Source organism: Pseudorca crassidens, chromosome 20 (genome assembly GCF_039906515.1).
Source record: "Pseudorca crassidens isolate mPseCra1 chromosome 20, mPseCra1.hap1, whole genome shotgun sequence".
Taxonomy (NCBI): Eukaryota; Metazoa; Chordata; class Mammalia; order Artiodactyla; family Delphinidae; genus Pseudorca; species Pseudorca crassidens.
The window spans coordinates 60,617,792-60,643,771 of record NC_090315.1 but is presented as its reverse complement, the minus strand read 5'-3'; the positions used below and the strand labels follow the sequence as shown (position 1 = coordinate 60,643,771).

General features: G+C 54.3%; 1 protein-coding gene across 9 annotated transcripts in view; it reads left to right on the top strand.

The window, feature by feature from the left end:
* FBXO31 (F-box protein 31) overlaps positions 1-25,663 on the top strand; it is a 45,755-nt gene extending 20,092 nt beyond the window's left edge. For 7 of the 9 annotated variants that reach the window (XM_067719792.1, XM_067719791.1, XM_067719796.1 and 4 more), the window contains 7 exons: positions 5,984-6,060; positions 8,633-8,800; positions 9,416-9,490; positions 16,855-16,964; positions 18,016-18,169; positions 19,239-19,600; positions 21,551-25,663. In XM_067719792.1, the coding sequence (XP_067575893.1) occupies positions 5,984-6,060; positions 8,633-8,800; positions 9,416-9,490; positions 16,855-16,964; positions 18,016-18,169; positions 19,239-19,600; positions 21,551-21,773 (1,169 nt within the window). In that variant the 3' untranslated portion in view covers positions 21,774-25,663. The remainder of the gene's footprint in view (positions 1-5,983; positions 6,061-8,632; positions 8,801-9,415; positions 9,491-16,854; positions 16,965-18,015; positions 18,170-19,238; positions 19,601-21,550) is intronic. The other 2 variants (XM_067719799.1, XM_067719794.1) reach the window with 1 other exon arrangement.
* Positions 25,664-25,980: the final 317 nt, after the last annotated feature.

Below are 25,980 nucleotides of genomic sequence, written 5' to 3'. Positions count from 1 at the left end.
TTTTACTCGGGGTTATCCTGGGGTCCGGACAGCGCTGCCTGGGTGTGGGCAGCATGCTTTGGGGGCGTGTCTGGGCTAACAAACCCACCTTGTGTGTCACCCAGGCCCTGGGGGGATGGGTGTGGGAGCGATCACCACAAGTGTGGGGCTGGGCCGGCTGGCTATGAGGACACAAGTTCCGTTCTTTTCCCTGCCATCTCAGCAGTAGGCTCTCTAGAACATTTTGTCATGGACTGGGCTGCTCTCCCTGCTTAGCAGTCAGTGAGCCCTGGTGCCTTCTCCAGCCCTACAGGAGAGACGGTGACGTAGCGGGTATTGATGAGAACAGCGGATCAATGACACTGGCTGTGCTGACGGGAACTGGGTGCCGCGGGATTTTCGATACAAGCAGACAAGCACTTAGAGGTCCATTATGTCACACCGCTGTCACAGACTTCTTCTGGAACAACAGGCCATCTGGAACTTAATACCATGGGGCTAGTGTGGAATTCTGACCCACCTCTGGGGGTGGCCAGGACCTAGGAAGCACCTAGAGTTGTTTTGGAGGGTGTTCTTTTTGTCCCCAAGCGGTGGACAGAAGCTTCCTGCAGCTGATGAGGACGAGTTCTGCGTCCAGACTTCCTACCATGCTTCTCGGAGACCACGTCCGACGAGAGCCACATGCCGTGATGCCCCCCAGCTGCTTGTAGCTGTATTGCAGACTTGTTTTAATTGGGGACTACTGTCCCATTGAGGTGTGAGTGTAGTTATAAAAATACAGTAGAAAACTTGAAAGATCTAGAAAACATAATGAAAATAACCAGTTGTCAGCATTGGTTGCCTTTCTCTGTGGACTGGTCTGTTACCTGGATGGTTTCCTAAAACATCAGTGAAAAACTTACGTGCGTGAACAAAAAACCAGTTTCAACTGAATTTGAAACCTCTGTACGCCCAGGTGTTCTGTGTTCCAGCGTCCTAGCGTGTCCTAACCGAGGGCAGCTCGGAATTCATCCTCTGACGCTCACCAAAGCTCCAGAGACGTGTGCTGTGATGACTGGCTTGTAAGGAACAAGGCCCTGGGGCTGTTCCTCATCCACTTGTGCTCTTCCTAGAGCCGTGGGGCCTCGTGTCCACTCGTCCTCTGAAGTCCTCTGGGCCACGTTCCCTTGGACCCAAGAGATGATATCTCCCCACAGCCTTGTGGCCCAGATCAGCTGCTCTTGGTGTGTGTATGTAGCTTCCTGATGGTCTTGATAATCCATGTCTGTAAGGCGTCGGGAGTGTCCTAGGGGGTATATTGCCTTTACGATGGGTCTAACACGTGTCTGTATGTGCTAATCGATGGTGACTGTCCGAGTGCACTTTGAACTTAAAAATAACGTCGTGTACCTGTAGGGCTCTGGGTTTTGAGGTTCACACCCAGCATCTTAGCAGTGCTTCAGATTGCTCGAGTAGATATGAGGGATTTGGTGGAAACCGCCCCCCTCCACTGGTGAGGAGACAGACAGACCACTTTTAATCCTCAGGTGCAGATAACACAGGGTAGAGTCTTTGGAGGGGAAGGACCAGTCTGCCAACTGGAGCTAAGAGCACATTGCAGGATGGTTACTGAGGAAGGAAGGAGACCATTGGTAAGAATAAAACAGAAGGGGGCTCCTGGAAAGGGCAGTGGGGCACCAATGGTATGTACGTCTGAGAGAGGAGAGACCCTCTGCTACTTACGTGTCTATAGAATGTTCCTCCTGATTTTGTTCTGTGTATTGATTTTGTATCCTGCAATGTTACTGAATTCATTTATTAGCTCTAATAGCTTTTTGGTGGTGTCCTTGGGATTTTCTCTATATAGTATCATGTCATCTGCAAATAGTGACCGTCTTACTTCTTCTCTTTCAATTTGAGTGCCTTTTATTTCTTTTTCTTGCCTAATTGCTCTGGCTGGGACTTCCAATCCTACATTGAATGAAAGTGGGGAGAGCGGGCATCCTTGTCTTTCAAGAGATTTCAGCTTTTCATTTTGAGTGTGATACTGGCTGTGGGTTTGTCATACATGGCCTTTACCGTGTTGAGGTACAGTCTCTCCATACCCGTTTATCATAAATGGATGTGGAATTTTGTCAGAAGCCTTTTCTGCATGGATTGAGATGGTCATGTGACTTGTTAGCCTTCATTTTGTAAATGTGGTGTGGTGCACTGATGGATTAGTGGATGTTGCACATCCTTGCATCCCTGGGATAAATCCCACTTGGTCATGGTTTATGATCCATTTTGGTTTGCCGATATTTTGTTGAGGGTTTTTGCATCTATGTTCATCAGGAATATTGGCCTGTAATTTTGTTTTATCGTGCTGTCTGTGTCTGGTTTTAGTATCAGGGTGATGCCGGCCTCATAGAATGAGTTTGGAAGTGTTCCCTCCTCTGAGTTTATTCTAATTACCAAAAGCTTCTAGCAAGTGGTGGGAGATACCATTAGTTGCATGTATGATTTGGCTTTGGGCAAGAAACCTCAGTTCTGCAGCGACAGATGTGGTGATTCAAGAATGATGTTATGGCCTTGCTGGGTGGTGGGCCGCTGTCCCGAGTGTGGTGGGCAATGACAGCTGCTGGTAGGACAGCGGGGAAGCGACTGCTCAGTATCAGAGCATGCTGTGCAAGGAGAGCTGGATCTTTCGGGTTGGGTGTTGTCCAGTGTATCGGAGTTTCCCACTTGGCCTGTTAAGTGACCCTTCCTGTTGGCAGATGAGAAACCTGCCTAGGACTCTTTTCCTGTTAGCTCCTGAGCTGAGCCGCCCCTTAGCCATCTTGGACTGTTGTTCCTATTTTGGGGAATAGGAGGGTTGTGTTAGAGCCAGGGATGGTTTTCTGAACACAACTATGCTGACCTCGGGGATCAATGGTTGGAAGAGTCTCTGAGCTGGTGTTCGTTCTGGAAGGCCCAAGTCGTGCTTCGTGGGGCTCAGAGCAGGAGTGTTGTCGTTATTCTGACTGAGTTTAAGTGTGGTTCTCTGGTGTTTGGGTCCCCTTGCCCATGAATGCCTGTCTTCTGTGGTCTCCTAAGAGCTGGGCCCTTTCAGCACACCTGTCTCTGACAGGAAAGCACCCGAAGGGTCTGACCCAGTCCACTTGCTGTCCTAGGTCCCAAGCCCGCCGTCTGCACCTGAGCCGGTGTCATTGGGACTTAATCCCGTTTACTCTCCTGCACGGTCAGTGGTTGTTTGGAAACAGCGTCGGGAGGACTTGTTGAGCTGGAATCTTCTTCCAGGCGAGGAGCCCTGGGGTGTGGTCAGCGCCTGGGCCAGGAGGTGCTGTGGATTCTGTCTTAAGCCCGCAGGCCCCTTGTGTGCCCTAGGCAGGGTCCGGGTGCGGGTCAGAGGAGAGCACAGGGGCTGGTGCCTGAGCTCATCGTGCTCCGTACCTCCTGTGGTGGTGACGCCTTAGAGCTGCCCTGCCCGGCAGGCCCCGGGCACACAAGGTCGCTGTGGGGACAGGCTGCCCTCCCACTCCTGACACCTAGAGTTTCATGTGACTCAAGTGGACTCCTTCTGTCTGAGTGCTGCCTGGACTTGCTGAGTCTTTCAGGTCACTTCTGCCAGACTAACTGAGACTTCTTAAAGAACACGTTATAGAACACAGGTGTCACGTGGCCTGAGGAAACCCCGTGCCTCACGGTCCACATGACGACGTTGGTCTCTGACCTCCCCTCGGATTGTCCTGGGTGGGCCCAGGCTGGGCGAGCCAGCGTCGTGTCAGCGGGGGTGAGGGGCACACCTGAGTCTTCTAATGGGCACAGAGCTTAAAATCCAGAGACAGTTGCTGCTCTAAGCGCACATGGGAGGCTGAACTTTTATTTCAAAGAGATGTTGCTTTTAAAGCAAAACAAGGAACTCCCCTTTGGGAATTGCTGAGTCTGGGGCACATTCTTTGAACAGTCTTTCCAGGGGCTTCGAGATCAGATTGATTGATCTTGGAAAGAACCAGACGTTGTCAGCAGTCAAGTTGGGAGATGAGGGGAGGGGAGACCAAGAGAAGACCATGCTGTATGGGCCCATTTAATTTTTTATCCACTATTTTGTCGTGAAATTTTAAAAACACACAGAAAAGTAGAAAGAATTGTGCAGTGAACACCCATTTACCCGATTCCATAGCACCCTGCTCCACTTCACTCCCACACACCCGCCCCTCCGTCCATCCTGTTTGTGATGCATTTCAAGGTAACTGGCAGCCATCAGTCAATTTCACCCCTAAACACCTGAGTGTGTGTTGCACTGTCTGAGTTCAGTATTTGTTTATGGCTCCTGACCCTGCTTATTATTGCTTGTTTAACAAACACAAAACCCATCAGGGTATGGCCATAAAATAACCACTGACTTTAATGTGTGTCTTGTAAACCGACTCAGAGGATTGCACGCGGCATGAGTGGCAGGCGCCGTGCAGACCACCGAGGCTCATTTAGAGAAGTGTGTCTTTAGGCTGAAACCTAGGGAACGGTTGGTATTTTCCCACCAGCCGTCGGCATGCCCTGCAGGCTTGGGATGGTTCTGGCCTCATGTTCCTCTTCTCTGTTCCCCAGACCAAGTGGTGGCTGGAGAACTGCTGTCTGGGCTCAGGTCCCTCTGGGCTCTGCTGCTTGGTCTTCCTTCCTGAAGTCGGTTGTGATGATGCAGCTCCAGCACTTGGAGACCGTCCATGGCTCCCACTGAGTATTAGCCAGGGTTTTCAGACACACAACCAATTTCTTCATGTATAAAGAGATTATTATAAGGAATTAGATCGCACAGCTATGGAGGCTGACAAGTCCCAGGATCTCCAGTCAGCAGGCTGGAGACCCACAGGAGCTGATGGTGTGGTTCCAGTCCGAAATCCGGCAGCCTCCAGACCCAGGAAGAGCCCATGTTTCAGTTCGAATCCAGAGGCTGGAGAAGACCAATGTCCCAGCTCAACGCAGTCGGGCAGGAGAAAATTCCCCTGTGTTTGTGGGAGGGTTAGCCTTTTTGTCCTCTTCAGGAAGAGCCCATGATTTAGTTAGAGTTCGAAGTTAGAAAAGGCTGATATCCCAGCCTGCAGCCAGGCAGCAGGAGTGTCTCCTTACTGGTGGGAGCACCAGCCTTCTTCTGCTCGGGCCTTCAACTGATTGGACAAGGCCCACCACGCTAGGGGGGCAATCTGCTTTCTCTGTCCACAGATTTAAATGTTAATCTCATCCGGGAACACAGACACACCAGAATGATGTTTGACTACGAATGTCTGGCCCCCCATGGCCAAGTCCAGTTGACATATAAACTTTACCACCACACACTGGCTGCAGAGAGACCCCAGACCCTGAAGCGGGCAGGCAGGGCCCTGCATGAGCTGGTTGTCTTCTTTGTGCAGTTTGCTCATTCTTTCACTTGTTCACTGTTCACTCAACAAATACACATGCAGAGGAAATGGAAGCGAAGGACTCTTCCCAGGGCATTTACTGTGCTGGCCATGGCCGTGCAGTGGGGTCTCAGGTCGGCATCAGGTGTCCTTTTCTCCCGTTGCCCTCAGTGAATATACATGCGCTGCTTTTGAAATAAGGGGGAATGTGTGTGTGTGTGTGTTTAAAAGAAAGACAGCTGATCCAATTAAATCTTACTCTACAGCCCCATGATGTTTTGGACTCTGCCCCTGGTAAAGAGTCCCACATCTCCTCCGTTGTGTAGACTGATGGGAGGGGAGGTTCATTGCTTCACAAGGGCGCCCACTGCACGTCCTTCGAGGCAGCAGTTCCTTGTCATTGGAGCTGATACACAGAGGCTGGATTTCAAAATGACCCAGTTGTCTGTTACATTTTTACTCTTAGAATGATTTAGACACTTGTAATATTTGCTTGAATCCACATTTGTTTGGGAGGCTCTGTTACGAGCCTCCGTTAGGGATTTCTTCACACGTCCCTCCTCTTCCTCACGCTCTTTCCTCCGATTATTGACTGTAAAGTGAAGATCAGCTGGCTCTGATGAAGTCCTGTCCTCTCTCTCTCCCTGTAGTGCTTCACCGATACAGACACATTTTGGGACTGTGGCAGCCAGATATCGGGCCGTATGGAGGACTGCTGAACGTGGTGGTAAGTCCCAGAGTGTCGGGCCTGGGTTCTTGCGGACGGGACTGCGTCCTCCCTCCAAGGGGCAGGCCAGCTGTTCACAAAGACTCATTGGGCCAGGTTTTATTTTCCTAGCGAGCAGAGATTCATTTTAAGTAGCTCTTGGCTTCTGCCACACCTACGAACTTCGTGGTGACGGGATGCCTTCCCTGGTCCCTGCCTCTTGGACACTCGGGGCCATCGGCCTTCACACCCCCGGGGCACTCCAGTGTTGGCTTGTGCACTGGTTCGTTGCCCTAAATCGGGTCTGCAGGCTAAAAGAAAAGGAGGCCATGTGGGGCCCTCGGAGGCTGGCCCTAGACAGAAAGCCCACGCCAGGCCCGCCCCACCCAGGGACCAAGTGGCATAGGCTTGGTGTCATGGCAGGTGTCTGTCCCTTCTCTTCAGGCTTGCCCCCTGAGGTCTACAAGCAGCATTTTAACTTTACTTTATTCAGGCTTTATAGCTGATCTCAGCAGGAGGGGCTGTTTGATACAAGCTCCTTGGTCGTAGCCAGGAGAAGAGTCTTCTGGTTTTAATTTTTATATGCTTCTAGGTCACTTGCCTAGAAGCATATAATAGCTGCTCATTTTTGGGTCCATTTGAGAAACTCAGATCTGACTTTTCTTGGGCTTAACTGGTGTCGGTGTCTAGCAGGATGCAGCCCTCGCCGGTGCTCTTGCCAGGCACGAGTGGTGCCTCTGGGACAGAAGCCGGGACCTGAGTGGGGCCATTGTACTTGCTGAGCTCTGGGCAGGGGCCTGGCCTCGATGTTGCCGCAGCTGATGGTGCAGGGAAAACACAGCCAGGTGCCCTTTGGCCGGCGCTGCACACGCGCTTGGCAGGCCAGAAGCCAAGTCCAGGGGACTGGCCGCAGCTCGTGTCACGGCTTACGGGTCTGCCTCGCTGTGGCCTTTGGGGCCCCCAGGGAGCCTCCTCGTGGCCTCCTCCGAGCCTGGTTCACGTAGGCCACGGGGTGACTGGTTACTTCGTCACTCTGTATTTTGCTCACCAGGTGGGGTTTGGGCAGGGATAAATATTGCTTCATATTTTTTATAATTTGATGGAAACATCTGTTAAGAAACTTGCTTTATATTTGTTCTGTTTAATATCACTGGGGAAGCCTTGCTTTTAGAACATTCTCACAGGGGCCAAGACAGACAGCTCCCAGCGTGGGCAGGTTCTTTCCTTTCTTTTAGTCGGGGAGGGTGATAATTGTTTGTCTTACTGGCAGTGAGTAATAGAGTTAAAAAAAAAAAAAAAGGCTTCTGAAAGCAGGGGATAATTAGGGGAAAATGGAGCCTATGACAGAACACCGCCAATTGGCTCTTGTCTCAGATGGTTAGCGATTAAGTTCTCTCCTCTGTCGCTAGAGCCGGAAGCTGTGGACCCAGGCTCCGCCAGGAAGGCAGGAGCGACTGCTGGGCCATCCCCAGTGGGCTACAGAGGCCACCCCCTCCCCTCCACTGAGAACGTGCCTGGAGACTGCCCCCTCCTTTGACCTGATCACCACTTTTATCATTTGCCATTTTGAACACATACAAGGGTAGTGGGAATGGCTGGGTGAACGCCCACAGACGCCCACCTCCTGGACTCAGAGGTTGGCCGTAGTGCGCCAGGTTCATGGTGTCTGTCTCTGCCCCTTTGCCTTTTCTTTTCCGTACTTTAAAGCAGATCCCAGGCCCGTGTCAGTTCATGTCTGTACTTCAGTGTGGATCTCTAACCATGTGGGTGTTTCGCACGTTCCCACACATGTGAGGTCCTGACCACGCCTCACAGCAGTGGCAGTAGTTCCTGGATTACCTGAGGCCCAGTCCACGCTCGAGGCTCCCTGACGGTCTCAGAACCGCCTTTGACAGCTGGCTTGTTCACGAGGATCTAAGCAGGCCCTCGTGCTGCCTGCTTTGTTTTGCCTCCTGAGTCTCTTCTGTGGAAAGCAGCACTCCCGTTTTCCTCTGGTCAGTTGCCCTACTGGGTGTCGCACTTCTGGATCATTCCTGCTTCTTTCTTATGTCTTTTAGCTTGTGCTCCCGGCACCTTCCCACCCCCACTTCATAGCGGAAGTTCTCTCTAAAAGGTTTGCTCGGATTTGGGGCTAACCACTATATTTTCTATTAAAACATTTAGTTACTTTTTCAGCTTTATTTAGGTATAATTGACAAAACTGTAAGATATATAAAACGTACATTGTGGTGATCTGATTTGATGTACAAGTACACTGTGGAAGGATTCTCCCGTCTAGTTAATTAACGTACCCATCACCTCACATTTTTATTTTTTTTTGAGGGGTGGGGAGAGCACTGAGTTCTATTTCTTAGTAGATTTCAGTGATATAGCAACGTTATCAACTTTAGTCACCATGTTTCATGTTGCATAAACCACTTTTCGATGAACACACACTGGTGGGCGGGGCTGTGCTCGTCCTGCTGCGCTAGGTGAGGCCCCAGGGTCCCTGCGGGACCGGAGTGTGAAGACAAGAATGGTCCTCGTGGTGATCTGGGGGGTGCGGATACTGAGCCTCTGCCTCCCCCTCAGCCGTGTGTGGACCTCTGCACAGGTGGATGGCTTGTTCATCATTGGCTGGATGTACCTGCCTCCCCACGACCCACATGTGGACGACCCGATGCGGTTCAAGCCCTTGTTCCGAATCCACCTGATGGAGAGGAAGTCGGCCACGGTGGAGTGCATGTACGGCCACAGGGGGCCCCACAATGGCCACGTCCAGGTGAGCACGCGGGGCAGCGTGTGCAGGTAAGGGGCTGGGTCTCCTCACTTCGTCCCGGGCCTGCTGCCAGCTGTTTGCCAGGGTCTTCCCAGCTGTGCACCACGCCCATGCCGGCCAGCAGGACCGGGAAGCGGGCCCTGGCCCGGCCCTTCTGTGTGCTATGCCGCTGTTGCTCCTCAGAGATTCACTTGCTGGAGCCTCCCCTGATTCTGCCTCTGGTTAGAGCCAATTGTCCTTCCAAGAGAGATTCCTCACTGTTCCTTTTTCTCCTCTTCGCAAGGGCATCAACTTGGAACCAGACGTTCTGCTCTCGGATGTGGGCCTGGCAGGTGGCCAGCCCGAGAGCAAGCCTGTTCTCTGTCTCAGTAGGAGAGCGCCAGCCCCTCTGTGCTGCTCTCGGACCCCCCGGGGGACAGCGACGCCTGGCCCCCTGGGAGGGAAGCGTGTGCTCAGGGGGGTTCCAGCCTTCCTTCTTAGAGCAGCCGCAATCTGGTGGCCTCTTGGGGTCCTGTAGATGAGTGGGATGCGTGGGTGCGGGAGGGACTGGTGCACGCCTGCTCTGGTGGGGGTTAGGGGCTGACTCGTTACCCTTTCTCCTTGTTGTGGACACTCAAGATCGTGAAGAAGGACGAGTTCTCCACCAAGTGCAACCAGACGGACCACCACAGGATGTCTGGTGGGAGGCAGGAGGTGAGGCCGGACCCTCCTGTCCTGTGGGGCAGCTGAGAGGGTGGGTGGTTTGAAGGGAGGGCCGCCTCCCGGGCTCATGCTGGCGCTGTGGGCGTGTGTGCTGGGCCCAGGTTCTGAGTCCCCACCACCCCCAGGATGAACGGGCCGAGTAGAAATAGTTCTCTACCTGGTTCTCCGTCGCCCCTTTGACAACAGGCCCGTGGGCGGTGGGGTCTCTTCCTGGATGTGAATTGCAGGGAGACCAGAGGCCTTTATTGGCGTGAACCCCGTGGTGGAGGTTCCCAGGTCACAGCCATGTGGTGGGTGAGCCTGCGTGAGTGTCTTCGGGTTTCCTTTCTGCACGAGTAATCTCACGTCGCCTTTGAGTTTTAGTTACACCACCATCTCAAAACATTCTTAGGAGAACCTCAGACTTTTAAATGCAGGATGCTCGTTGCATTTATTTGTCGGGTGCATCTCTTAGCGTTTCTGAGTCTGCTGGGTCCCTGGTAGCCAGGGGTCTGCAGGGAGACAGCGCAGATGGAGAGTACGCACGTGCTGCTTGGAATCTGTTGAGGGTAAACGAGGCCCTTGTTTTCCCGAACGCATGGTATGTGAAGGTGACGGTAATGACGTGCTTCCTTCCCTAATAACACTGTCATTCAGTCTCACATACAACCACATACACATCAGTGGCTGTTCCAAGTCCACTTTTAAGTGAAACACGTCAACAGCATATTTTCCAAGAATAGAACCTCCTCAGCTGTTGAGACCTTAAAAGGGCCATGTAATGGACTTCTGGAAATACTCTGGGATCAGAGAAAGTTCCTGCGAGCCAACTGCCGTGTGCGGCCTCACCAGTTTGGAGACGGAATGGTATTTTTTCTCATTATGAAGGTAATAACATGCTCCTTGGGGAAACTAGAAAAACACCTAGAAGTTAAGGTGAGAATAAAATGCTTTGTTGGAATCCTGACTTTGGTGGTTAATTTGCATTTCTCTTATGTCTGAGGCTAGGATTAGTGTCCTGTGGTTCCTTTTCTGTGAAATCTGTGTTCATACCCTTTGCCTGGTTCTGTTTGGTGTTGTTATGTTTCTAATTGATTTGTAGGAGTTTTCATCCTGTGAGGAAGTGAACCCTTCAAGATACGAGATGCAAATATTTTTTCCTCCTTCATTCTTTTGTCTTTTGGTTTGAAATGAGGTATGTTTTCACTTGTAGAATTTAGTTTTTAATTTTTATATTTGCAATTGTATATGTCTTTTCCTTTTTTTTTGGCCACACTGTGTGGCTTGCGGGATCTTAGCTCCCCGACCAGGGATCAAACCTGGGCTCTGGGCAGTGAAAGCGCAGACTCCTAACCACTGGACCGCCAGGGAGTTCCCCTTCCTGAATAGCTTCTTAGTTTTTTTTTTTTTTTTTTTGCGCTATGCGGGCCTCTCACTGTTGTGGCCTCTCCCGTTGCGGAGCACAGGCTCCGGACGCGCAGGCTCAGCAGCCATGGCTCATGGGCCCAGCCGCTCCGCGGCATGTGGTATCTTCCCGGACTGGGGCTCAAACCCGTGTCCCCTGCATCGGCAGGCGGACTCTCAACCACTGCGTCACCAGGGAAGCCCGTGAATAGCTTCTTAGTTTGATGTCATCTTAAAATCCTTTCCCCACTTTGAAATTATACTTACAGACGCGCTCGTGTTTTCATTTTCACGCGTTTGTTTCCCACATTTATCGCTGGTTCTGTGGGTTTATTCTGTAGAGTGAGCTTCAGCCCGCCTTGGCTGTAGTGCAGGTACCCCTCAGTCACCCCAGCACTGGTGCTGAGTGATGCAGGTTTTCTCTACGATTCAAAATGCCATCTTCGTCCTGTGCTGCCATTTGAATTTGATTTTCTTCAGGTAGATCGTGCACGTTTGTTGTAAAGCGTCTGGTCTTTCGTTGCTGCTGTAAATGGACTCTTGGCTCTCGTATCTTTCAGCTGGTGACTTTATATATAAAAGCTGTTGCACGCCACCCATCTTACTGCCTCTTCTCTTTCATTTATGAGCACCTTTGAGTTGATTACCTTGAGTTTTCCAGGATAATACTGATTATCTGCAAATAATGACATTTCCTTCTTCCTTGACCCCTTGTGGTGAGGACAACACCCTTGTCTAGTGGTGGGTGTGGTTCACATGGTCCTGTCACGAGGCAGCAAGGTGGCCTTGGGGTCAAGATATACGTTATTATGCTAGGGATGGAGCTGTTTATTCGTGTTTTATTAAGAGGGCTTTGTTTTAATTGAGAAATGATGTTGAATTTACCAGTTTGTTTTAGCATCTGTGGAAACCATCAGGTGATTTTTTTCCCCCTTAATCTAGTAATGTGATGACTTATGTTAATAGATTTCTAACCACTCTGAAGTCGTGAAAAGAGAGCTTGTTTGATCGTGGGGCACAGTTCTCTCTGCTCCTGGATGCTCTTTGATCCTGTTTTATTTAGGACTTCTGCATTGATGAACGGGCTTGGTCTAACATTTTTTGTGCTGTCTTTGGCTTTAGGAGCAGTCTTTTGCTGGCTTCTAGAACTGGGGAGCCTTTCTTTTCTCTCTAGGCCTGGGAATCATTTAACAGTGGACTTGGAACTCCTGCCGGTCTGGGGTGGGGAGATGCCGCACGTCTGCAGGCAGAGCAGGGGCTGGGCTGCCTGAGGTGCCGAGGGATGCATCCTAGAGTCATGGGGGCAAGGGGGCTTGCTGTGTGAGGCACAGTCACTCTGTCCATCTCAGTTGCCCGGGGCCACTTTGCTGGCTCCTTGTGCCGTCTCCTGTCTCCCTCCCTCTTGCCCTCCAAGGGGGGAGCTGGGGGACTGGGGGACGGGTTCTCCCATGGATTCCTGTGTCAGCCTGAAACATCTTCACTCTGTAGCTGAGTCTTTCAGACCCAGAGCGTGGCTTCAGGCTCCAGGGAGAGAGAAGGAGCCGTGAGGTGGGCACTGCCGTGTGTCCTGACAGCTCTGAAGAAGAGGTGAAAGTCTCGGCCCCGGATTCCGGGCTGCTCTGCGCTCTGATGGTTGATGGTCACTTAAAATTCTGGGCATCAAGGGTGCTTCCCAAGGGAATGGAGGACTCCCGGTGGCCTAGGAGGGTAGGAAGGTGAACGGGCCTTGCTTATCACTGTCTCCAGGCAGAAGGCTGTCCTTGGCACCGTGGAGAGATGTGGAGATGCCCGCCCCAGCCCTTGCAGGCCGTGCTGGCTGTGATCCCTTCGTCACCACCCAAGGCCAGCTCTGCATAAGCTGCATCCTGAGGCTGCCAACCGCCCCATTCCCCATCCCAGTCCCCAGTCCTGGGCCTTCTGCCAGCTTTGTGCACCTTCCAAGGCCACGTCCTGCGGCGGGATCTGGCCCCTCAGGACTGGGGTGTCCTGCTTGCTCCTTACGTGCCCCTCCTGGGGGCCCTCCCTGTGCTGCTCAAACTGCAGCTTCATCTCCTGGGCCTTTGAGAGCAGCTCAGGCCTTCGCCCGCCCAGACCCCAGCAGTGCGTCTGCTCTCTGGCTCCCGCTGCAAACGCTGCCTGCTCTTCTTCCTGGCTCTTCCCTCCCTGCCCGCGCCCGTCCAGGCCCTGCAGCCTGAGGCTTCTGGAAATCGGGGTGGGGGGGCGCTGTGAGGGGGAGCAGAGGTTGGGAAGGGCGTGTGGCCTGGCCCTACCTGCGGTTGCTCGGCCCTGCAGAAGGCTCTGGCGCTGGACTCCCCTCAGTTGCACACAAGTGGCTTTTATTTTGCTTTCCTTTGTCTTATGTACTTTCTCGCCACATTCCTAAAATGATACCTCGTCATCATCAGATCCGAAATCCTCAGAATCGGGAGGGAAAAGAGTGCTGACACAGCCCCACAAGGAGCGGCCTCCGTGCCCATCCTCCATCATCCCTTCAAGTTTCCTTCAGCCTTCGTGATGTCATTGCAGTCTAACTATCTAATTTGGATAGTTTTTCTATTTTTTTTTTAGCTTAACCGTTATTCCAGAAACATTTCCCAGTCTCATTAGAATTCTTTACGACCTTTTTTTTTTTTTTTTTGGCCATGCTGCGCAGCCTGCAGGATCTTAGTTCCCTGACCAGGGATTGAACCCATGCCCCCTGCGTTGGAAGTGTGGAATCTTAACCACTGGACCACCAGGAAAGTCCCTACAAACTTTATTTTTAATGCAGCGTTCCATCTGTCATCTGCTGCGCTGTAATGACTGTAGGTGTGTGACCATCCTGCAGTTGGACTTGGGGTTTGTGGTCAGATATTCCCCTGTTACCCTCCTGACCATGTGACTCAGTGACTTAGCCTCTGGGAGCCTCAGCCCTTGTCTGTAAAATGGGGCATGAGATTACCTGCGGTGCCGAGTGATTCTGGAGGGTTGAGTAAGACGCTGAATGACTTAGTGCCAGAGCTGGTCGGAGCCGCCCAGGAGAGATGCCGGGCATTATTACTGTGACCCACTGCCTGAACTCTGCAAAAACGTTGTGGTTTTGGATTGTACAGAAATGGAATTGGGTAAAAGGCCCTGAAGATATTCCAGATTCTCTTTACGTGCTGTCAGTTTGCTGGTCCCCGTTTACAGCCCACCAGGGCACGTGAGCCCCCTGCCTCACCACGTTCCTGCCAGCCTTGGCATTGGCCCTGGCAGAGATGAGACCGGTTAGCACGTGCCCTTTGGTTAGGTTTAATTCTGCCACCTGCTAGCTGGGTGGCTCTGGAAAGGTCTGTTGACTTTTCCAAGCCCCAAACCTCTGTAGAACAGGGAAGATGTTAGCACCCAGCTCCTAGGCCGCTGTGCAGAGTGAAGCAGTGATGGGGCGGTGTTGGCCGTGGTGGACAAGCCCTGGGTCCATAGTGGACTGAGTCTTGTCTGATATGTTCTAGGCCCCTGTGTTTTTCCTTGTGGATACATATCTGGTAAGATAATTTCATAGTAAGCATATTTGTTCTGAGTAATTGGGTCTGCTTGGTATTCTTAATGACTGACCTTCTCATGCAAAGTAAATAAGATTATGATTGTTCACAGGCCAGCTTCATGGTATTTAGCTCAAGTCTGATTATGCACCATGGCAACACTGAAATCACTACATTCTTTTACTTCCATTTGTATCTGTTATTTCTCTATTTGATTTTTTTTTTTAAGGGCCTACCCTTCATGAGTTAAGCCACTTAAGTGGAAGATTTTGATTTGGGTGAAGTCTAATTTGTCAAGTTTTTTCCTTAGTGGTTATTGTTTTCTGTCTTAAAAAACTTTGCTTACCCTCCAGTTGCAAAGAGAGTGTCTCTCTCTCTCTCTCTCTTCTTTTTAGAAGTTTGGTAGCTTCACTTTACTTTTCGGTCTGTGACCCATCTTGAATGGTTCCTGTGTGTGGTGTGAGGTGGGGATTGGGGCTCCTTTGCTCCCTGTGGTTGTGCAGTTGTCCAAGCACCATTTGTGTAAAAGACTTTCTTTCCCTGGGAGGTGGCTTGGATGCTGTGATCGAAAGTCCACTCCTGAGACACACGTGGGTGTTTCCAGGCTCTCTCTCTCTCTCTCTCTTTTTTTTTTTGGCTGCACAGCTTGTGGCATCTCAGTTCCCCAACCAGGCCATGGCAGCAAAAGCCCGGAATCGTAACCACTAGGCCACCAGGGAGCTCCCTCCAGGCTCTGTCTTTAGTTCTGCCCTCTTGCTCAGGTACCATCTCGGTTACTGTCGTCTTGTAGTGGGTCACAGTGCACGCTAGTGTACATCCTCCAACCTTGTTCTTTTGCAAGATTGCTCTGGATGTTCCAAACGAATTCCAGAATCAGCTTGTCAGTTTCTACAGAAAGCATGGTGGGATTACTATTGGCCTGATGTTGAGTCTGTAGATCAGTCTGGAGACAGTTGCTGACCCAATACCAAGTCTCCCGGTTCGCAGGTGCCTCTGCTCTGTAGGCCTCTTCCCCCGCCTTTCAGCAGCATCTAGTGGTTTTTGGAGTAGAGGTATCACACGTTTTGTAATGTTTATTCCTAAGTCCTCTGTCTTTTGAGGCTGTTGTAAGTAGGATTTTTAAGTTTTTTTTTACTTTCCAGTTTTGTGCTGCTAGTATACAAAAATTCAGTTAATTTTATACATTGACCTTGTAGTTCTAATAGTTGTTTATTTCAGTCACTAGTAATTTCTCTTCTTTGCCAGGGTTTGGGCAGTAACATATTAAAGCAATTGACAGATTGTAGCTTTTTTTTTTCTTTTTGTAAATTGCTTTTGCTTCTGTTTGTAGAGCTAATTCTAGATATTCATTAGAAACACTGTTGAGTTAGGACCCCAGAGCTGTGGATTAGTTATGTTAGGTGTACAGAATGAAACTGTTAAGCACTAAATATCCTTCATTGTTCGATTCCATAATGAATTATTGGGCTTTGCGGATGAGGTATTCATAAAAGTTTTCTTTTTACAAATATACTTACTGAACATAACTGTGAAGGCACATTTTATTTTACTTTATTAAAAAATTTTTTATTGAAGTATAGTTGATTTACAATGTGGTGTTATTTCTTGCTGTACAAAGTGAATCAGTTATACATATGCATATATCCACACTTTTTAAAATTCTTTTCCCATATAGATTATTACAGAGTATTGAGTAGAGTTCCCTGTGCTGTACAAGTAGGTCCTTATTACTTATCTATTTTATATATAGTAGTGTGTATATGTCAATCCCAGTGAAGGCACTTTTTTTTTTTTTTTTTGCGGTACGTGGGCCTCTCACTGTTGTGGCCTCTCCCGTTGCAGAGCACAGGCTCTGGACGCGCAGGCTCAGTGGCCATGGCTCACCGGCCCAGCCGCATGTGGAATCCTCCCGGACCGGGGCACGAACCCGTGTCCCCTGCATCGGCAGGCGGACTCTCAACCACTGCGCCACTAGGGAAGCCCTGAAGGCACATTTTAAAAAGGAAAATCCACCCACACTCTCTGCCCCGCCTGTCCCTGTCCTGTTCCTCATTGGTGGCTACAGAAGGCAATTCTGCTGACTTGGCCGGCACGGGGGTCTGCTGTGCCCACTCCCCCAGAAACCTGAGAACCAGGCTCAGTGTAGACGCCACCTGTGTGGGTGGCACAGAAGCGAGGCTTGCCCAGCTGCCTCCTAGGCGCTCTCGACATGGGCTGCGGCCCCATCCTCCCCGAAGGACCCCCACGGTCCCTGCGCTTCCTTCCTGTTGAAGTCGGGCGGGGGAAGTGGGGACCAGAGCCCCTGGCGCCACGCCTCAACAGGAAGGGAGGCCAGGAGCTGGGAGACCAAACACACAGCAGCCCCCCCTCCCTCCTGCCCGGCCTCTGTCTTCATCCCATGCACTCAGCATCACAGCCTCTCCGAGCCCTAGTGTTGTGGCGGTTTTCGTGACCTGTGTTCTCTCGAAGGAATTCCGCACGTGGCTGAGGGAAGAATGGGGGCGGACGCTGGAGGATATTTTCCACGAGCACATGCAGGAGCTCATCCTGATGAAGTTCATCTACACCAGTCAGTACGAGTAAGTGCAGCCCCTCGCTGGGTGTGAGCGGCCTGTCTCAGGTACTGTGAACACGGTCTCCTGGTGGGTGCTGTGTGCATAGTCCCTCTCTGGGTACTGTGAACACAGGCTCTCTCCCAGTGGGTGCTGTGTGCACAGTCCCTCTCTGGGTACTGTGAACATGGTCTCCCAGTGGGTGCTGTGTGCACAGTCCCTCTCTGGGTACTGTGAACACCGTCTCCCGGTGGGTGCTGTGTGCACAGTCCCTCTCAGGTACTGTGAACACGGTCTCCCGGTGGGTGCTGTGTGCACAGTCCCTCTCTGGGTACTGTGAACACAGTCTCCTGGTGGGTGCTGTGTGCACAGTCCCTCTCTGCGTACTGTGAACACAGGCTCTCTCCCAGTGGGTGCTGTGTGCACAGTCCCTCTCTGGGTACTGTGAACACCGTCTCCTGGTGGGTGCTGTGTGCATAGTCCCTCTCTGGGTGCTGTGAACACAGTCTCCTGGTGGGTGCTGTGTGCACAGTCCCTCTCTGGGTACTGTGAACACCGTCTCCCAGTGGGTGCTGTGTGCACAGTCCCTCTCTCTGCGTACTGTGAACATGGTCTTTTTCTCAGGGTACTGTGAGCACACTCCCTGGCCCACCTTGGTGTCTGTTTTCTGTCTGTTGGACTATCATCACCCACCAGCTGTGTGCTGTCACGGGCCTGGCCTGTGTGTTAGAGCCTCATAGTTGCTTTCCCATGTCTACCCGGGGGGCCTCTTAGCCTCCCTGCTGCCGTGCCCTCTGCCCCCGGACCCTGTCGCATGGCCCCTGTTTAGCCCCTTTGCAGTCTCAGGGGTCCCTGCCCCGGGGTGATGGAGAAGGTGTGAGGTGTGCTGTGCACATGTGGGGGAGCATAGCTCAGGAACGAGGGGTGCCCCTAGTGGGGAGCTAACCCTGGCTGCCCTGGGCCACCCTGCCCAGCCCACCCTATGCAGCACGGCCGGAGGTGCATGAGCTCTGTACTCCTGCCCCTGCTCCCGTGCGGCTCTGTGGCCGAGCTCTCATGCTGCCCGCTCCCCCTGCAGCAACTGCCTGACCTACCGCCGCATCTACCTCCCGCCCAGCCACCCGGACGACCTGATCAGGCCTGGCCTCTTCAAGGGCACCTACGGCAGCCACGGCCTGGAGATCGTCATGCTCAGCTTCCACGGGAAGCACGCCAGGGGCACGAAGATCACGGTGAGTCCAGGGGCTGCCCTGGCAGGCCCAGCACCGTGTGGACTCCATCACATCGGCGTGGCGTAGTGTGACTCGGGCCGCACCCTGGCTGCTCAGTGTGGGCCCCGGACCGTGGCACTGCTTCCCCGGGGAGCTTGCTGGGAACGCAGGCCCCACCCAGACCTGCTGATCCAGGGCCTGCCTTCCATAGGATCCCCCGGCGATTCTGAATGTTTCCAAGGCAGCCTTACCACACGGCTCTCAGCCCTGGCCACACCCTGGATCCCTGGGGAGGTGGAGGAGACACTGATGCTGGGGCCCCATCCCAGAGATTCTGATTTAATGGGGGTGGGCCGGGTGAGGGGCTCCAGGAGCTCCCTGGGTGACCCTGAGGTGTGGCCATGGTGGACACCCTCTGCATTAGCCCTCCGGCCCCCGTGGCCCGTCCTGGCCTCAGCCGCTCGGGAACGCAGTGGGAGGATTTCTGAGCTGAGTGGGGGTCCCGGATGACAGGCCCTCTGTCACCCGCTCTAGGGGCTGCTATCCACGTGCTCGCCTGTCGCTGTGCAGGTGTGAGGGGGGGAGTCTCTGCGGAGGCGCAGAGCAGGCCTCTTCCTGGTCCTCACAGGGCACTGCTCGCAGCTCCGTTGGCCGGGCTCCCTGTGGACGAGGGCCTGGGCGTTCTCCCAGGTTCATGCTGGGGAGCTTTCGTGTTCCAGGCAGACAGTCTGGGCTGGTGTTTCCGGCCTGTCCCCCGTCTGACCGGGGAGGGTCCGTGGACCTCTCTAGGCCGCGCATCTCTTCAGCTGTCACGCAGGCTGGCTCCCACCTGAGGTCTTTGGGCACAGATGTGCCTGCGGGCCCTCCCAGGGTCACTCGTGGGTGCTGTTGTTCCGTGTCCTCAGAGGTCCTTCACAGAAGGCTGCCTGCGCTGGGTGCTGCTTTGTAAGGGCTTCTAGGATCTTCTGACTTGTAAGGGGTTGCCGCCAAATCAGTAGGAAGGCTGAGCGAGTGCCCTCGGCCGGAGGTGTGACCGGGGCTGGAGGCCGCGGTCTCTGAGCCTGCTGACCGCCGCCCGCTGGCTCCGCAGGGTGACCCCAACATCCCTGCCGGGCAGCAGACAGTAGAGATCGACCTCAGGCACCGCATCCACCTGCCCGACATTGAGAGCCTCCGCGACTTTAACGAGCTCTCGCGCATCGTCCTGGAGGTGCGCGAGCAGGTGCGCCAGGAGCAGCAGCAGGAAGGTGGGCCCGAGGACGCCGCGGGCCTCGGCCGGCAGAGCCCCCAGCCCTGCGCGGAGCCACCCGCCGAGCAGGCCAAGGGGCCCGGGGATGGAGGGGCCGAGGCCGCGGCTGAGCCGCCCGCCCAGTCGGGGCAGGGGCAGCCGTTTGTGCTGCCGGTGGGCGTGAGCTCGAGGAACGAGGACTATCCCCGGACCTGCAGGATGTGGTAAGGATGCCGCGGGGCGGGCAAGACGGGGCTTCCCAGAGGGGGCTCTGCCCGGCCGGCAGGGAGGTGGCCTGGGGTGGGGCCGACCCTGCGCTGGGGGCCCTGCACTGGTGGGGAAGCTCTGCCTACTTGGGCCGGGTCCCAGCTCGGGCCGAGCAGACTGTGAGGCTCCTGTCCCCTCACCCCTCTGGGGGCCTCAGCTGCCAGGCAGGGGGCCTCCTCCCCACCGTCTCTCACTGCACAGCCGCTGAGATCAAAGGTAGCCAGGCAGACAGGTGAGACGTCGGGCAGCACTGAAAGCAGGCCGTGGCGTCCCTCCCCGCGCCTCCCCTGGAAAGCCTGCTCGCGGCGTCCTGGACGGCCTTGCAGGGAAGGCCTGTCCTGGGGTCTCACCGCCTCCTCATTTCTTCATGTGGTTTCTCCCCGGCTCTAACAGCCTCCCCACAGAGGCCGTGGGCCCCGGTCTGGGACAGGGCCTGCCCGCTGCTGCTAGCTCCTCACTTGGCGTGCTGTTTGCACGGTCCTGTCTTAGAGATGCACGCCCTGCCCCGGTCCCCTGCACTCCAGGGCTGTTTAGTTTAACTACAGAGAATAAAATGAAAATTCAGGCCCTCGGGCACACTGGCCGCATTTCAAGTGTTCAGTAGCCACTCGTGTGTTGGACAGTGCAGGTCTAGAACATTCCATCGCCATAGAGAGTTCTCATGGACAGTCACCTCGGGGTTCATTGAGGGAGGAACCTGTCAGTCTCTTGGCAGATTATCACAGCCGACTTTTCTCTGCCTTTGTCACGTTACGTGTGAAGGTTTCTTTCTTTACCTCTGGGCCATCTGCTGCCTCTCGTGTGCCCGCAGTGGTCTCCTAGGCTTTTCACATGTAGGCAGGCGCACGCCGAGCTCCCCCAAGGGAATTTAGGCGTCTGCGTGGACTTGATGGAAAAAATTCATTACATTTTCTTCATGTTAATACAGTTGTGATAAAAGAGGCTGAATTTGGCTTTTCTGGAGGGAGATGTACACATAGTGAATGTGTGAAGTTTTGAAAGGTCATAAAGGGAAAGGCTTTGTTATCCCTGGGAAACTTGACAACTTGCAGCATCGCAGGGCCAGCTCAGAGCCCTCTGGCAGCGCCGGCCTGGAAGCTCTGGCCCAGCCTCTGACTGTGTCATGGGATGGTCCTCCACCTGGTGGTAAACATCAGGGGCTCGGCCAGGAGGGGTGCATGCGTTCTCTGGCACTGCCACAGTGCCTGCGCAACACACGTCTCTGTGTATCTAAGCTTGGTGCACCCCCCCGAAACTCTCTGAGCCATGGGCCCTCAGGCGCAGGGCTGCTGTCCCCCTCCCGCCAGGCAGAGCCTCAGCATGGTGGGCAGAGGTGGGCGTCCCAGGCACCATTCCACGCATTGGGAGGTTCAGGCCAACCCCTAACTCCTCGTCACCTGTTCTTTGCAAGAAAGAAATAAACATATTACAGCCTGAGTCTCAAAACTTGGCTGTAATGGGTATTTGAAAGTCCTGCTTCTGGTTAATGTCAGTTGCATGCCAATAAATCATTATCGATTCCATTTGAGTTGTTCATACGTGGACCTAACTGTCCCGGGAATTGCGATTTCTGTTACCTGGGTCTGCATCATAAAGACATGTACTTTGGGATAGAGAATACGAGGTGGGGCTGCCTGGAACCCTCGTCCTTTCGTTGGATGAGCTGGTAGAGAGAGAGCAGTGGTCGGCGGGGTGAGCCCGACTGTGTGGGGTGAACGCCGGCTTCCCCGAAGGCGCAGGGCCCCACCTCTGTGCAGAGCTGCTGGCAGATGGTGGAAGTGGCCTGGAGGTGGAATGGAGAATGTTCCAGAACGTCCAGGACCACGGGTGATGGGCTTGGGCCAGCACGCGCCTTCGAGGCCCCGCTCATCCCCTCTCCCCGCGCTTTCCCTCTTGTCCTTGTTCAGTTTCTACGGCACGGGCCTCATCGCCGGCCACGGCTTCACCAGCCCCGAGCGCACCCCCGGGGTCTTCGTCCTGTTCGACGAGGATCGCTTTGGGTTCATCTGGCTGGAGTTGAAGTCCTTCAGCCTATACAGCAGGGTCCAGGCCGCCTTCCGGAATGCGGACGCCCCGTCCCCACAGGCGTTTGAGGAAATGCTCAAGAACATCCAGTCCCTCGCCTCCTGATGGCCCACCGCCCCGCGGCAGGCGGCCCGGGCTGGGAGGGCAGCAGTGTGCGCTCAGGAGACGCGGCCTCTGACCGGAACACCCACCTCCTCGTAGGAGCCTCTGCGCGGCCTCCCCAGACGCTTTCCGTGGACGCCCACATATCTGCCAGTAGCAATGGGAAAGCTGAGCATGTCTGAAACAAACAACAGAACCAGAACAAACCGCCTTAGAGGACGGGCTGCAGGGCACGTAGGTGACTGAACTGGAGAAATTGGCCATTTTCTAGGGAAAACAAAATCCTCCTCCAGGGAGGTTCACAACGCAACAGAGTCTGTTGCCTCCAGCCGATGGAAGGGGTCATGGGTGAGGTGTGCGGGCTCCACCATCCCCTCTGCAGGAAGTGAGCCAGAGGGCCTTGGTGCCTTCGACACAGCCTGGGCAGGTGGGGCACTGTGTGTGGAATAAGGGCTCCAGGGAGTCGGGCTTGGGACCCACTTCTCTACCGACTTGCTTGGATTTTGGACAAAGGCATTTCACCCCGATCTCAGTTTCCAAATCAGTGGAATGGGGCCAGTGATACGGGTCACTAGGGAACGCCACTGCAGGCCTTCCAGCAGCTCGGAGGCCCTGCAAGCACCGCCCGAGCCCGGTCCCTGCGGTGCGGTGTGCCTGCCCGGCCTCTCAGGCTCTAGAACCTAGACCTTCACTGCGGCAGTTCAGACAGGCATTCACTTAGTTCACGCCTTGCCCCTGCCCCGCACTCACCGGTGTCAGACCCTGAGCTGCAGCCGCTGGTCTCAGAACCAGGACAGGGCACCCTCTGAGATGACCTGCGTCTGTTCCTCCTGCTTGCTTTACACAGGTGCCGCTCTGAGAGGGGCGAAGCAGCAGAAGGGGTTGTGCCAGGTGAGCGTGGCGTCCCTTTGCGGGGGGGGGGGGCTTTCTGGACGCTGCACGTAGGGAGCGCACTTTGGAGACCAGGACCCTCAGGGAGCCTCCAGCATGCAGACCCTCCCGCTGGCATCGTCCCTGTGTCACGTTGACCCCTTCATTTGGGGACCCCTGTGAGCTCGCTCTGATCTTGCTGTCTCCTGAAGAGCGGAGCCCCGCGTGCCTGTGCACAGACCTGCTGGAGTTCTGTTCAGCCCTCCCTCCAGGCTGCACCTGCCTACCAGGGCGTGTGGCTTCCCGGGGTGGACAGACTCTGTTCCTTCCCAGTTGCTCGTCCTTGTCGGCTGGACTGCGCTGAGCCCTCACACTGGGGGCGGGGGCCCCAGGGAAGGGGCAGCTTTGTGGTGCCTTTATGTAGAGACCAACCTGAGGTGTCCCATGAAGCGTGGCCCGTGTCTCGTGATGGCGCTCTCCCTGACCAGCCCTTTTCTAAAACAACAACCCCCACCGCCCCCGCTGCAGCACATTTGGCGACCCTGGCCTTCCTTTGCTCCCAGAATCACAGAAGCAGCCAGCTCTGTGCATGGCCTTGAAGCGCAGGCTGGGCCTCCCCGGAGGCTCCGTGGGGCTGCCCTGGGCACGCCGGGCACTGTCGGCCGTCTCGTCCGAGGCACGTAGGCCCCCCTCCCAGACCCTTCCAGCAGGACCCGGGGTCGGGTGGGAACGTGGTCCCAGCTCCCGCGTCTCTCGAAGGACTGAGCCTCAGAGCCTGAGGCCGCTCCCTCCCTCTCACAACGTGGCTGTTCTTCTCTCGTGCCAAGCATGGCCGTCCCCAACGGTGACGACTGGCCGCAAAGCCTTGAGGACCGTGAAAATGGAGGACAGCTGGGCTAGGCTGTTCCTCTCTAGATTTCATCATTGTTTAAATAAAATCAAGAAAATGCGTATTTTACCCAGAGCCAAGGGACCGTCTCCCTCTGAGGCCCCCAGTGTTGCAAAGCGCACACAGATCGAAGACGAGCACTTCTGATTAAAAACCAGTCTCAAACCAAATGCTGTTCTGCCTCTAGTGTCTGGCCTACGCATGGTTTCCACTAACAGTGACTAAAATAACCCTGGTCTCTTGGCTGCGTTCACGTTGGCCTCTGTGTCTGGTGTCAGGCGGGGCCCCTGGGCCTGTGGGTGGGGTCTGTCTAGCTGGCAGTGGCCGGGGTGACGCCAGGCAGGTCAGCAGCAATGAAGGGTGAGGGCTTGTCATCCGCACAGCCGGTCATGCAGAGGTCCCCCAGTCTGACCCGTGCTCAGCCAGCTCTTGATGTCAGTAGGTGAGGTGTAGGGACAGTGGCGGTTCTGTGCACAAAGCGGGCACTGGCCGCTCCCCTTCCTGGCAGACGGTCAACCAGCTCAGGAGGGGAACTTCCAACCAGTTAACTTGTAGGCGAGGATTCAAAAAGGCTGACGTCGTTGTCCGAGGCCTCAAGGCAACCGGGCTTTTGAAAAATCAGGTTCCAGTGGTGCACTCGACCCAGGTTAGGGGCTGGCAGCGTCCACGTGGGGCTTGATCTGGGGGTGGTGGGTGGACCTCGGAGGGTCTTTAGATGTTTCCCATGGTTGGCACCGCCTTCACTGCCACTTTGCTGCCGTGAGGTTGGGGAAGGAAGCTCAGGTGCACCTCTGTGTACCTGGGTGGGCTCCACGCTCTGCTAGTCGATTGGAAATGATGTGATTGGAGATTTCAGACACGGGTCACTGGCGATTTTCCCTGTTGGGGCTGAGCGTTTTTTGGTGTGAGGCTGTGGGAAATGACCTTATTTTTTGGCCGTGGGACGTGGGCCTGGCCCCTCCTCCAATACAGTCCAGCTCACTGGCTGGTGCTCACAGCCACAGCCGCCCTGCTCTGCCCCTTGCCCCCTCCTGCCCCGACACCAGGCTGCTCAGTGCCAGGTGCCTGCGTCCCTGGCCAACGCGGAGGGCGGGAGAGTGCACAGCGGTCTAACTAGCTACATTCCCGCTTCCTGCAGAACAAGCGCAGGGGTGCAGTTGTCCTGCCAGACTTTCTAACTGAGTTGTTTCCAGATGACCAGACCCCTCCCTTAGCCAGCTGCCCTCTCGGCCTGACACCTTCAGGGCTGGTTGCAGTGTGCGGGTTGCCCAGGTTGCACAGCTGCTGCTGTGAGGACACTTCAGTGCTTGTGAGCTGAGCTGAAGAGGATCAGAAACCTGCTCAGCCCTTTGTCATTCGGGGAATTTCCTAAGCTCCTTGTGACCACGGTGTCTCGAGTGTAGACTGGGAGCACCTGACGGTGACTCAGTAGCCATGTTCTTTTGGATACTTTCAAGAATGCCTACGGGAATGTTCTCATATAACCCTCACCTGCCTTGAGGATAAGATGACCCAATTCATGGTCCATCCCAGTGTTAACGTAGGCCAACTTCTCTGTCTTTACTTTTGGGAGAAGATCTGAAGTGTAATTTGTATGTTCTCAGAACAATTTAGAGACAGAAGAAAGCCACAATGCCGTCAGTTTGCCTGATGCCGTGCATGGGAACCATACGGAGCGGTGTCGTTTACAGCTGGGTGGCCTGTAGGCCAGCCTTCCGTGGGGCCAAGGTGACCAGCAGTGGCACCTGAGGCTCGGACAGAAAGGCAGCCCCTCTTCTGGGTCCTTTCTGTGCTCGCCGGGAGAGCAGCCAGAGCACGTGAAGGGATCAGAACATTTTGCTTTTTTAGCTTAATTCAGTACTTTTGGTGGTTGTTTGAGATCATACAGTCCGCTTGGAGAAGAAAAACTTTCATCCTGTGTGATCTTGAAACCCCACCCCGTGAGTGAGAAAGACAAGAGTGGAGATGGAAAGAGTTGTGGTCGCTCTCAGGCATCCGCTCGGGCTTGCCAGGTGCGGCTGGGGCAGGGCCAGGACCCGAGGAAGCAGCTGCCGCGAGCCTGGGCCCCGGCTTGTGACCCGGACACGACAACCATGCGGGGTTGTTTCTCCATAAAGCAGCTTCTGAAATCTTATTGTGTGCTTTGTAATTTATTCCTTTCGGGATGTGGTTCGGATGGAGGCTGGAGCCCTAAGCAACATGGCCTATGGATGTGGACAGGGGACGATCGTGGGAGGGGGCTGCGGGTCGAGGGAGGGGACTGGGGCACGGGTGGGGGGCCTCCCCAGGGGCCTGCACTTTTCACACTTGATTTTGACAAAACTTTGATTTTCCCAGTTATGGAATGGAGTGGTGAGTGACCCCCGGGGAACCCAGACAACCGTGGGTCCCTGGATTCCTCCCTTTCACCCAGCAGACATGTGTCCCCCTCCCCAGCAAGGCAGCCCTGAG